A 13753-nucleotide genomic window follows, 5' to 3' on the forward strand; every position below is an offset into this window, starting at 1 on the left:
ACAAACTGCACTTCCAAAACAGGATGTAAGTTTTGCTTGTACTTGTATGAATAAGAGGAAGAACTGGAGAAGACATAAGAAAGTGGGATAAAATAGCAAAACAATGTGAATTTAACAGATTTTACTACTTGTCAATCTAACCAAAGACACAGCATACTTAAATGGGATGCATGCATCCAGAATGACATATCTATACTTACAAAAGGCAGGAATGGTAGCTAGTTTCAATATTAGTACTGTTAATGGAAAGTATGCATACTAAAGCCTTGCTTTGACAAAATATTTAAAGTTTGTGCGTAACTTTAAGCATCTGAATAATTCAATGAAGTCTAGGGAGCAATCACATGCTTAATGTTAAGCACCTGCGTAAGAGTTTTGATAGCTCAGAGACCATAATATCTGGATGAATAAACAGTGTCAAACTGCATGCCAGACACAGTGGCACACATAATGCTCTGAACTTTTATAAGGTAAGTAGTTAGTAGTTTTTGCTTCTTGTTGAACTACTGAATTGCACTTAAAATATATCATTTCCTGTTTGATAACAAATAGCAATCATTTAACTTAAGTTCTTTTAATGCTACACTTAGCTGTTCATGTACACATTTTCAGTGCAGTGTGAAGGGAACAGAAAGTACAGAATTCCTCTCAGTCTGTTTTCCAACAGATATTATTGAAAATGTGCTACTCAATTCTGATAAGCATATTTAAAATAAGGTTACACAATATATTAGTTTTTCCTTAAAAATCATACTTACCATCTTCATACAAACTGCACATATCTGTTCCAGTTGGAATTTTAACAATATTCAGATCTTTTTCTTCCATCTCTGCAGTAGACTGGGAAGGTATCTGTGGCTAGTATGGAACATTTATTCATTAAGGATGACTATCAGCTATTGGCTGATGATATAACAAGAAATTTATTACATTACATTTAGAGTTGATGTGTGAAGTTCAAGCAAAGACGGAAAACTATCCATAAAACCATCAAACACTATACAAAGGAGGAAACTGGATGTTATATAAACAATTCTGACACCACCCATGTCTCATTGTTTTTTTATGTGTCTGTCTAAGTCAATCTGCTCGCTCTCATTTTATGCTTAGAGTGTAAGCTGTTTGGAGCAGGAACCTTGTTTTTGTTCTGCGTATGTACAGCACCTAGCACAATGGGGTCCTGGTTCACAACAACAGTTTCTAGGCTCTATCATAACAATATGTTGCAAGCAAATACTGAAACGTTCTCAATGAGCAGCATTTAAACAACCCGAGCTTTGTCCTAGTTTTTGTGTTATCATTTTTTTTCCTGATTCAACTTTCATGGAAAAAATGTTATAACTTCTTTTGAGTTTTTTTGTTTTTCTGTTTTTAAAGAATAGGAATGGTCTTTTACAGATCTTTTTAGTATTATAAATAAAAGTTTAGTATTTTGTGTATACTTTTCTATAAGTAGGTCTTACCAAATTCAACAACATGAAAAACATGTCACAGACAGTGAAATCTGGTTTTCCCCCAGTGAAATCTGGTCTTTTCTGTGATTTTATGCTGTCATGTAGAGTTCATGAGAGGGCAGGGCAGACCAATATTTCTCAAATTATGGGTCCTGACCAAAAAGGGAGTTGTGAAATGGTCACAAGATTGTTTTAGGGGGAGTCACAGTACTGCTACCCTTACTTTTGTGCTGCCTTCAGAACTGGGCAACTGGAGAATGGCAGCAGTTAGCCACGTGCCTAGTTCTGACAGCAGTGCCCACCAGCAGCAGTGCCAGATTAAGGATGGTAATACCATACTATGTCACTTTTTCTTCTGTACTTCTGCCTGCAGAGCTGCGCCCTCAGTCAGCAACTACCATTCTCTGGCTGCCCAGCTCTGAAAACAGCAGCACTAACGTAAAGGTGGTATGGTATGGAATTACCACTCTTATTTTGGTACTCCTGCTGGCAGTTGCCCTGCCTTCAGAACTGGAGCTCCGGCCAGCAGCCACTAATCTCCAGCTGCCCAGTTCTGAAGGCTGTGCCATTGCCAGCAGCACCATAAAAGTAAGGGTAGCAGTACCACGGACACTCCTACAAGAACTGACTTCCCCACAATTATTTTGGGTCAGGACCCCTACAATTATAATACGGTGGAATTTCAGATTTAAATATGGGAAATCATGAAGATTATGATTTTTAAAATCCTATGATTGTAAAACTGACCAAAATGGGCCATGTATTTGGGAGGATTCTACCTATAAGTAACAAGTATGTTGGTTTACTATAACATGAACAGTTTTTTTAAGGTAATAGGGAAAGTTTGATTATTTGGTTTAAAGATTATTTTTAATCTATTCAGTACCTTACTCTCTAATGACATTTGTTTAATTATGGGTATAGTGAACTATTTTTCTCGGTAAGAAAAAATTGTTATTTGACATACCTATTTATTAAGTCATTCAATATCCATTAAATACTATATACTAAGACATTTAATATCTAGTAAGTCATTTAATACCTATTTGCTATTTAAGATACAAGGACCTATACAGTAAGTCATTGACATGTTATAAAAGAAAGCCACATGATAAAGGGATAAGGTTCATTAAGAGTTTTTTACTATTGCAAATGTCTTGTCAAAAGGGTAGAGCTAAGGTTGTTTAGATACCTGTCACTTGTAAAAAAGTGTCTCTGTATTAACTGAATGTTAAGACAGAGAGCTAAAACTAGGGTAGCCAGACATACTGTGGAGGCAGCGAGGAACCCCAGGCAGGCTCCATTGCTTGCCCTGCAGGTTGCTCAGGCTATGTCTACACTACGGAATTTTTCTGGGATACCAGAAGTGTCCTGAAAAAACTCTGCCATATCCAGGGAACGTGTCTGCTCTTCTGAATTTTTTTTGGAAGAGCAGATGCACTCTTTTGGAAGCCCTGTATTCCTCATTTTCTGAGGAATAATGGTTCTTCTGAAAGAAAAGGTTTTTCTGACATTTGACCCTGTGTAGATGGGCCAAATGTTGGAAAAGCCTCTTCCGAAAAAAGAATCTGAAAAAAGTACTCAAATTGAGTACCTTTTCCCAACCTCCACCCCAGAAGTGTAGACATAGCCTCAGAAATGCAGCTGCTGAGCCCCATTCTCTTTGAAAACTGGAGGGGAGGGGGGGAAAGCTTAAGGAGCTGCTACCAGCCTCAGCACAATCCCATTGGCCGGTTTCTGGCCAGAAACTGGCCAATGGGAGCTGCCTGTTTGAATAACAGGCAGCCACAAAGAACCACACCCTCTCTCCTTGGCTCAGTTATTCACACAAGCACAAGGCTGGGCAGGCAGGCAGGCTGGCTGGGCAATGCTTTAAGCTCTGCAAACCTTTAGCTCTGCAAGCAGGCAGGCTGGTTTGGCTGCTGGCTGGTAAGTCTCCTGGCCAGAGCCTGCTTCTGGCACCCCAACTCCTCCCCTTCCCTAACCCTCTGCATCCCCAATCAAAATACCAAACCCTCTGCCCCCCTCTTGCACCCATACCCCTTCCCAGATCTGGCACCCCAATCTCCTGTCTCAGATCACAATCCCCTCCTACCCTAGGTCACATCCCAAACTTCTGCACTTCAGTCCCCTGCCCTAGGTCACAACCACCTACTTCACCCAAATTCCCTCCCAGACTCCATTCTTTCTTCTGCACCCCAATCCCTTTCTCCAAGCTCCCTTCTCCACCCAACTTCCAACCCAGACCCCACATCTCCTCCATTAATATCATGGAAGAGTGCAGCCCTCAAACACTTTCCAAAATCTTGAAATGGCCCCCATAAAAAAGTATTGCCCACCCCTGTACTAGAGGGAAAAACCTTGGACAGAGCAGTGTTGGAGAAGGTCTGAGGAAGCCAGGGGAGAACCAGCCTAACTTACTCACTCACAGGCTGATGTCCTGCTAAAGGGGTCTGAAAGAGTATTAGGGCTGCAGAGAGGCAGCTGTGATGCCAGTCATGAAGTGGCCCGTTCAGACTGTGGTTTGCCCCTGAGGGAAAGGGATAAATGAAGAATGGCAGTGGTTCACTGGGACAAGTATTAGGTTAGGGTCAACTGGGCACTGCTGCTTGCGAGGCAGCACTGTGGTGTCTGACAGATATGGGTCCTGACAAGTGGTGGAGAAGGAGAGGCAGATAATGTCAGGGAGACACTACACAACAGGGGTGCTCAGAAAGAATGACAGCTAATTCCCAAGACTGACTAGCAGAGGGTGCTGTGGTGGTGATGGCAAGCTGCTACCTCCCCATCATTACTGGTGTGTGTTGCTGCTGGCTGTATCCCTGCTTGTCCGCCATTCGCCATCAGTAATGAGAGGTGTGTGTGTTCAGTGGATGACCATGTGGGTGCATATGCAAGGCTGGTGGTTGGGCAAAGCTTACCATGAGGGGCTGACTGTTCCCCACCACTGGTCTGTCAGTGCAGTCTCCACTGCGTGCTAGCTATTTCCAGCAGGGTTCTGCCCCCGTCCTGTTTTCGGCTGGCACTGGCTGTGTGCTATGGTAGCTGATGAGTGCAGACAAGTGCCAGCTGGTTATGTTTTGCCTTTGCTATCCAGCCATCAGCCCTTTACATGCTGCCAATCTTGCTGTCCTCTCCCTGCTTTGCCCCTTCAGCTCCTACAGCCCCGCTGCTCCTCCATACACTCCTCCCCACACCGGAGTGCATCCCGCTCCCAGTGTTGTGCAGAGAACCAGCCCCTAGTCAGCGTGCTCACCAACAGCCTGGCCGGCATGCTCCTTCCCTCCCCCTGCCTCTGGCTGGGCCAACGCACTGGGAAATCCAAGACCCTCTAGCCTATGGCACAGGCCAAAAGAAGCTGAGCCCTGCCAACAGTGGCATCTCACCACTTCACTTCTCCCCCACCCTAGGTCTTTCCCCAGAGAACACAGGGCTGCTTAGGCACCCTCCTCTGCTGAGCCACCTCCTCCCTCCTCATTCGCTGAAGTCCCTGCAGTCAGGTTTCCTGGGCCCTGAGGCACAATGCATGCTTAGGGCTTAACCACTTCCTGCTCTCACTGAAAGTAGGGGACAGGAAGTGGACAGTGACCAGCAGCAGTTTGGAGAGGTTAGCTGACTTTCAACAGTGTGTAGCCAGGAATGACAAACTACTTCCAGCCATAGGGGAGTTGGGGACAGCAGAGAAGAGATGAGCTCTGCAAAGACATGGGCCAGGTCATCCCTTCTTCTATTTCTCCTGAGGCTGGAAGCAGCTCCCGTCTCTTCCCTTCCGCACACAGTACCAGAAGGCTGCTGCTGGGCATATCTTAGTGTGAACCCATGGCAAAATCCCAAAGGGGGTAGGTGGTCCCACGCCCCTTCCCCAACATATTGCCTCAGGAAGATGAAGCACCATGTACCAAGAGAGGTGGGTCCATCTTAGGCAGGGAGGGGTGCAGCCAGATGTACTGGAGAACGTGTGTATTGCCCATCCCCATGTGAGCCCTAAAACCTTAAAGATAATAAGAGTTTTTAAAAAAGACTAACTACATAGTTTCTTTTTAACAGGGACTCAGCTAACTTGATGTTAGTTTGAATGTTTATACTGCAGAGTTCTGATTGATTGCTATTGAACTCAGTTGAATATGAGTAATTTTACCAGGTGTCCCATATTAAGAATAGGACATCACTCTAAGGTTAGAACTGTTTTAGTAGCCATTATATCTTCTCTTGAATTACACATAACAATCTGAATAATACATTATGTGTTGTTAAATTTTCTATTTTTTAAAAAAAGACTTACAAATGTTATTGTTACATGTTATTCAACACAGTGTTGGCCTTAGATAATCCATTTTCCATCATAAACCTTCATTCAATATAGACCATTTGTTACCTTAAATGTCTAAAATGTTATTATCTAAAACTTTAGTTAATAAATCCACCTGACTGACCAATTTGTCATAAAACTGTCCACGTAATTAGGTGAGTGGGAGCAGCTCTGAGGGGCCTATCCAACTCCCACTTAAATTAATGAGAATCTTCCCATTTACTTCATTAGGAGCTGTATCTGATACTGAGGTCACTTCACACTAAGGGTATGTCTACACTACCCTGCTAGTTCGAACTAGCGGGGTAATGTAGGCATACCGCACTTGCAAATGAAGCCCGGGATTTGAATTTCCCGGGCTTCATTTGCATAAGCGGGGAGCCGCCATTTTTAAAACCCCGCTGGTTCGAACCCCGTGCAGCGCAGCTACACGGGGCTCGAACTAGGTAGTTCGGACTAGGAACGAGGTGTACCGGTAGTTCGGAGTAGGAAGCCTAGTCCGAACTACCTAGTTCGAGCCCCGTGTAGCCGTGCTGCACGGGGTTCGAACCAGCGGGGTTTTAAAAATGGCGGCTCCCTGCTTATGCAAATGAAGCCCGGGAAATTCAAATCCCGGGCTTCATTTGCAAGTGCGGTATGCCTACATTACCCTCCTAGTTCGAACTAGGAGGGTAGTGTAGACATACTCTAAGATATTAATATTAATATTCAGAAGATTATATATGCAATCATAAAAGCCTAGAAACTGGTTTTAGAAAATAAATGCTTGCCTATAAATTTGAATCTGTCATATAGATATCAAACACAATGAACAGCAGCCTTCAAGTACAGTTGCTGCTTAATTCTAAGAATTTAAATATTTACAAAGTTCTGAAAAAGTAAAAATTACTGACAATTACAATATTCAACTACATTTTCAAATTTACATATGTATAATAAATTTTCAGATATCTGCAATAAACCATTGTCAGATGTAAGTGATCAAAGAATCGCTGGAACAATTTTTTCATTATGAAACACAGATTTTGACTCCTTGCTGTATACAATTCTGCTTTTCAAAATTGTCATAAAATTCTACTATAAGCTTTTACTGTTTACAGAAGAAAGTTAGTGGGTTTTTTTCCATTTAGTGGAAAAATAAGTTACATACCAATGGTGAATAAGGAAAATATAAAGCACCCCTTCGTTCAGTCATTTGGCTTGTACCAGTTTCAATATAGAGAGGAAGAGCAATCTGTAAAACACCAAAAATGTATTAAACATATTTAAGGAAAACATAACTTAAGACCATGAAAGTTGACAAACAACTAAGCTTCTATAATGAAATAGCATGCAAAATTTTATTCATCTGACTAAATGAGGAAGTTGCATATAATAATGCCACACAAAAGATAGTTCAAATATAACGAAAGTAAAAGCACTTCTTTAATATGTGACTTTATGCAATAAACACTATGTATCCATGAGTGATCACTGTTAGGCTAAGTCTACACTACAAAGAAAAATGCAATACGCAAATGCAAACTGCAATTTGTGTATCTTTTTCCGCTTTTCTTTTGAAAGTGCCAAATTTCAGAAAAACCTCCTCTTTCAACACATCCCTTCTTTCTCGTAAAACGAGTTTTACCGGGATGGTGAAAGAGCGCGTCCGCTTTTCTGATTATTTTTTGGAAAAGCAGATGCATTCCTTGGACATGGCATAGCTTTTCCAAGATACCTCCGGTATCCCGGAAAAGAGCTGCAGTCTAGACATAGCCTAAGCTGTGTGCTTGTGTGGCTGCTCAGGAGAAATTAAAATACAGTCCAGCTGATTAGCAGAATGCCCACAAGTAGGTTTGTTTGTTTCTACTAGTGATGCACATTCACACATGCCTAAGTGCACATAAAATTTATTCTGCACATGAATGGAAAAACTTTACACATGGATGGAAAAAAATTAGAGGGAACATTGGTATCCATGCAAAAAACCAATGTACATGCAATGTTTTGATTGAATTTTTAATTGTATCAAGGACAAGAAGATGAACATTTGGTATTCATAGCAACTACAATTCTTCTACTCATAATACTCAGCAAAGCGATCAATATTGTAATTCCATCTCTGATCTTCAAAGCATTTTATAACTACCATGGAAAGTAGCTAGGGGTGGGGAGGGAGCAGGCACCCAGTTGCATCTTCTGGCAGTCAGACATTTAGGGACACCCAGAACATAGGACTGCATCACTCACCATCTTGTCTAGTAGTCATGGATGGCTCTATTCTCCATGAACTTACCTAATTCTGTTTTTAACTCAGTTATACTTTTGACCTTTACAACATCCAGTTGGCATCGAGTTCCATTGCTTGTGTGAAGTACTTCCTTACACTTGTTTTAGATTTCATAGAATCATAGAACACTAGAACTGGAAGGGACCCGAGAGGTCATCGAGTCCAGTCCCCTGCCCTCATGGCAGGATTTGCTGCCTATTAATTTCATTGGCTGACCCGTAGTACTTGTGTTACATGAAGGGGTAAATAACACTTTCTTATTCATGTTCTCACACCATTCATGATTTTATAGACCTCTACTATGTCCCCTTTACTCATCTGTTTTCTAAGTTAACAGTCCCAGTCTTTTTAACCTTTATTCATATTGATGCTGTTCCTTAGCTCTAATCATTATTGTTACTCTCATATTTTTGTTTCCTAATATATTGTATTTGAGATAGATGCACACAATATTCCAGGAATTGGTGTACCATGGATTTATATAGTGGCATTAAGATATTTTTTTATCTTATCTATTCCTTTATTCTGATATTTTCAGAGATTATCCACAATGACTTCAAGATCTCTCAAATGACCCAATCATTTTGTATGAATAGTTCCAATTATTTTTGAATATGCTTTACTTTGCATTTATCAACAATGAGTTTCACCTGTCATTTTGTTGCCCAGTCACCCAGTTTTGTGAAATCCCTTTGAAACTCTTCACAGTCTGCTATGGACATGAGTAATTTTGTATCATCTGCATACTTTGTCACTTGCTATTTGCCTCTTTTTTCTAGAACATGTATGCATATGTTGAACACTATTGGTCCTAGTACAGATCCCTGAAGGACCTTATTGTTTACCTCTCTCCATTCTGAAAACTAATAATTAATTCCTACCCTTTGTTTCCTGTCTTTTCAGCAATTATTGATCCATGAGAGGACCTTTCCTCTTATCCAATGACTGTTAACTTTGGTTAAGAAACTTTAGCAGGGGAATTTGTGAAAGATTTTTTTAAAGTTCACATATACTATATTGACTGGATCAACCTTGTCCCACATGTGTTGACCTCCTCAAAGATTTCTAATAGACTGGTGAGACATGATTTCCATTTATAGAAAGACTCTTCCCACACAAATCATGTTATTCTATGTGTCTGAGAACTTGCTCTTTATTATACTTCCAACCAATTTGCCTGATTTGGAAGATAAACTTATTGGCTTATAAGTGCCAGGATCACCTCTGGATTCTTTTAAAAAATATCAGCATTGTATTAGCTGTCCTCTAGTCATCTGTCATTAACTTAAGCAATATGTTACATACTACAGTTAGAAGTTCTGCAATTCCATATTTGAATTCCTTTAAAACTCTTGGGTGAACACCATTATGCCCTGGTGACTCACTACTGTTTAATTCATTAATTTGTTCCCCTGCTGACACCTCAACCTGCAACAATTCCTCAGATTTGTCACCTAACAGAATGTCTCAGGAGTGACAATCTCCCTCACAACTTCTCAGAAGTGAATCATTTTGTATCCTCCTAATTCTTGCTTTTAGATTTGCTTGGCTTCATAATATATGCTTATCACTAGGCTTTTCAGTATTAGAAGGTCCACATACCTTCCACTAAAAAAAATAAATAAAAAACAATCAATTGTATAATTGGCTTTACATACGGTTTGATTGAGGGATGCCTGGTTAAATGCTGCTGCCTGACGGTACAAGGAATGTCTAAGGAACATCTCATCCTTAATGGCATGCAGGCTGAAAACAAGAGTTTCAGTGTTACATTCAAAATCTATCTATATATTATAGAGTCTATGAATGCATACATTACAATTTATGAATTAGTTATTTTATAGCCATTTATAGTCAAACTTGAGTGGCCTCATTCCTCAAAGGACTGTTAAGACTAGTGATGATACTATGAGATGCTTCCTCATGTCAGGAGGCATTTAGCACCTTGCAGAATATAGTTGTTTGAGTCTAAGTTAAATCTCTGTTTCCTACATTTCAGGAAGTCAAAAATATTGTGATTAATCTCCCATTTGGGTTCAGTAAACAGAACAATTCCTCCCCCACACTTACTCACTTTCAATTATTTTCTTTGTATCCAATTCCAAACTGTATTTCTAAATTTCAGAAGTTTCAGTGATTTTACCCATCCCTGCTTGCCTCGTTCTCTAACTCCATATCCATAAACTTTTTTGCTTGTTCACACAGTTCCCCTAATCCGGGGTTGGGGAAACTAAGGCCTGGGGGACATATGTGGCCCCCGGCTAGCCTGGATCCAGCCCCCGAAGCACACTCATGGGGCTGGAGCACACAAAATCTACTAGCTTAGGCTCCACTGGACTCTGGTGTGCAAAGGGAATATAGGGAGTGTCTTTCTTCTCATTTGGGGGCCATGTCAGTGAGGATTTGATTTTTGTTTGTTTCTCTCTTGTGTGTGGCCCCTGACTGACTTTTCTGTGAATCAGTGGCCCCCAACCCAAAAAAGGTTTTGCACTCCTATTCTAATCTTTGCATCTCCTTCGACTCTCTTCTTCTAAACAACTATGTAACCCCCTCTCTCTGTATCTTGCAATAGAAACTTTCCATTTTCCTTTACATTACACATGACACTGTGGAGATTCTGTGTTATTACATATTAAGGTATTTTAATGTATTTTAATTATGGAAATAAGTACATTTTTAATATGGCAGCTCTCTTTGGGAAGACTTGAACATTTTAACACATACAACAACAAAAAAGCCAAAAAAAAAAAAAAGCTATGATAAAGGGCTTGTCTTCACAGAGAATTAGTGTGTTCAATCCAATGTGTGAATTTATAGTGTACTAACACACTAATTTGCTATGGAGACAAGCCCTAACCACCCTGTCCTCTTATAAGATAAAAGCCAACACTAGTATTGGATACATCTGACTACAAAAAGTATTTTAATTAAAAAATGAAAATAACAGAGAAAGAAAAGATCAGGTTAAAATGGAAAAATGTAAATTAAAACATTCGTGCTTCTATTTTTAAAATGTGTTTCTGTTTTTTAATACAACAAGGAATATGAAGACATATATTAAACATATGACTATATGACTCTTGTATGTAATATTTTCAGAAAGAACTGAAATAATGGGATGTGACATTCTGCTAACCCCTTTCACAAGCTATGACAAATGCATCTTTTTACTGACCAACAATGAACAATTCTCATGAGTGTTCCTTTTACAAGCTTGAGGCTTAACAATAAAGCAAACACATATAATGGAGAGAATGAGAGCAAAAAGTCAATACATATTCAGCAAGCAGCAGCACGTATTGCTAGATATATACATTAAGGGCATGTCTACACTAAGAAATTATTTTGAAATAACTTATTTTGAAATAATCGCTGAAATAGTGTGTTCATACTACAGGGAAGCCTTGAAATTAGTCCAAGGCAGGTTCCCTTAATGTGGACACACTACCTCCACTTAGAGCCCCAGGAAGTACTGGGGCATAATTACTTTGAATGACTCTGGGGAGTTTTTTTTAAATAGCAGCAGTGGAATGTCCACATTCCCGCTATTTCAAAATAAGTGTTATTCCGTGTAGAAAGCAGGAGTCATTATTTTGAAATAACCTGCCTCTTATTTCAAAATAATGGGCTTGATAGTGTGGACGCTCTGCTTATTATTTTGAAATAAGGGAAGTTGTTTCAAAATAACTCCCTAGTGTAGACCAGGGCTAAATGTATTGGTACTATGCTATACTCTGTGGAGTTGAAAAATCCTTGAGGAACAGAATATCCAGAGCTTTAAAATATCAGCCATTTATAAATCTACTGTAATTTTATCTTGTAGTCCCTCCCAAGGACATTTAAGGGCAGTGCCCCCCTCAGCTCCTTCCTACCAAAATCTCAAACTGAAGACTCTGATGCATAGTGTAATGCATGCAGTGGGTATATAGCCATGCAATATTTACTGTATAACTATCATGAAAGGAAAAAAGGCACAAGGAACTGATAGCAGAAATGCACGAGGCCACAGGTACAGGCCTGTGAGAATGGCTCAAGCATTTACCATAGTACGAGACCTTACAGCCTGAAAAACAGTAATTACTCAATAGCATAAAGAAGTAAACTAACAATGACCTTATGTCACAAAATGGCATAAAACTGTGATTATTGCAAAACAATAAACAAAAGAGTTGCAAACTGATGACAGGTAATCACAAGATGCTAGTTTTTACCAGTTTGGGATATTTTCAGGACAGCAGAAGATGTCTGAATGTATGGAAAAGAGTTTGGAATAGAGGAGACTGAGGGGGGATATGATAGAGGTATATAAAATCATGAGTGGTGCGGAAAGGGTGAATAAAGAAAAGTTATTAATTAGTTACCATAATATAAGGACTAGAGGACACCAAATGAAAGTAATGGGTAGCAGGTTTAAAATTAATAAGCGGAAGTTCTTCTTCACACACTGCATAGTCAACCTGTGGAACTCCTTGCCAGAGGAGGCTGTGAAGGCTAGAACTATAACAGAGTTTAAAGAGAAGCTAGATACATTCATGGAAGTTAGGTCCATAAAAGGCTATTAGCCAGGGAGTAGGAATGGTGTCCCTGGCCTCTGTTTGTCAGAGGCTGGAGATAGATGGCACAAGACAAATCACTTGATCATTGTCTTCGGTCCACGCCCTCCATGTCACTTGGTGCTGGCCACTGTTGGAAGACAGGCTACTGGGCTAGATGGACCTTTGGTCTGAGCCAGTATGGCCCAGTTCTTATGTTTACAGTACAGAGTTTTTTTGAAAAATGGCAGTTTTTCTGAAAAAAACTACACTTGCGTTCACACTGCTATTGCGTTCTTTCAACAGCAAGTTGAAAGAATGGAGAGGGTTTTACCAACAGTGGTAAACCTCTTTCTACAAGGAAGAAGCCTTTTTCCGAAAGAGCTCTTTCGGAAAAATGTGTGTGTGGATGGGGAAAGGTTTTTTTTTTTTTTTTTTTCCAAAAGAAGAGGCCTGCAGGAAATAACACAGGTGCCCTGGTGGCTGCTCTGTCCACAGTAATCAGAACTCTATAGTTCCTGCCTCCTGGCACCTCTTAAAGCTGCAGGCACCCTGGACAAGGGTGTGGCAGGTAGCTGGCCCTGGAGTAGCACCTGACCCTGCGGCTCTCCCTGCCACAGGCATTGCCAGCCATAAGCCCCCCCTGAGGCCCCTCTGGCCATTGCAGGGAGCAGCATAAGGGCTCCCAGGTCCCAGCCAGGAGTAGCAAGTGGAGTGCACTCTACTGGTCCAGAGCGGAGATCCTTTCCCCCCTTGAGCCGTGGGGGGAGGAGACCCTACAGTAGGGGTGGGCAAAAGCGCCAAGGGGCTAGATTCAGCCCACGAAGGCCCTGCTGCTCCCCCATCCCAAGGCCAATTAGGGCCTGGGGCGGGGGAGCACCTGAAGCCTGCTCTGCTCTGCTCCCGCCTTGCGAGCAGCACGCGGTGCTTCAAAGTTGTGTGTAGCTTCCTTTGCCCTGCCCCAGCCCTGCAAAGAGCCCACAGCACTTCAAAGTGCCACATGCTCCTCGCAGGGCAGGAGGTGGCTTCCCGCGCTCCCCCGCCCCCAGGCCCTGATTGGTCTGGGGGTGGGGGAGCGTGCCAAACCTCTTCCAGGGCATGGGTGCCTAGTGGGAAGGGGGGCAAAGGGGCTCCCCCACCTGCAGGCCAATCATGGTCTGGGGGTGGGGTAACCCCACCCCTTCCTGTT

General features: G+C 41.4%; 1 protein-coding gene across 1 annotated transcript in view; it reads right to left on the reverse strand.

The window, feature by feature from the left end:
* C2H10orf67 (chromosome 2 C10orf67 homolog) overlaps positions 1–13753 on the reverse strand; it is a 127604-nt gene that overhangs the window by 23891 nt on the left and 89960 nt on the right. The window contains exons 13-15 of the mRNA XM_075922520.1: positions 9691–9778; positions 6914–6997; positions 759–858 (exon numbers count right to left, since the gene is read on the reverse strand). Coding sequence (XP_075778635.1) covers positions 759–858; positions 6914–6997; positions 9691–9778 — 272 coding nt within the window. The remainder of the gene's footprint in view (positions 1–758; positions 859–6913; positions 6998–9690; positions 9779–13753) is intronic.

The sequence above is a fragment of the Pelodiscus sinensis genome, chromosome 2 (genome assembly GCF_049634645.1).
Source record: "Pelodiscus sinensis isolate JC-2024 chromosome 2, ASM4963464v1, whole genome shotgun sequence".
In the NCBI taxonomy this organism is placed as follows: Eukaryota; Metazoa; Chordata; order Testudines; family Trionychidae; genus Pelodiscus; species Pelodiscus sinensis.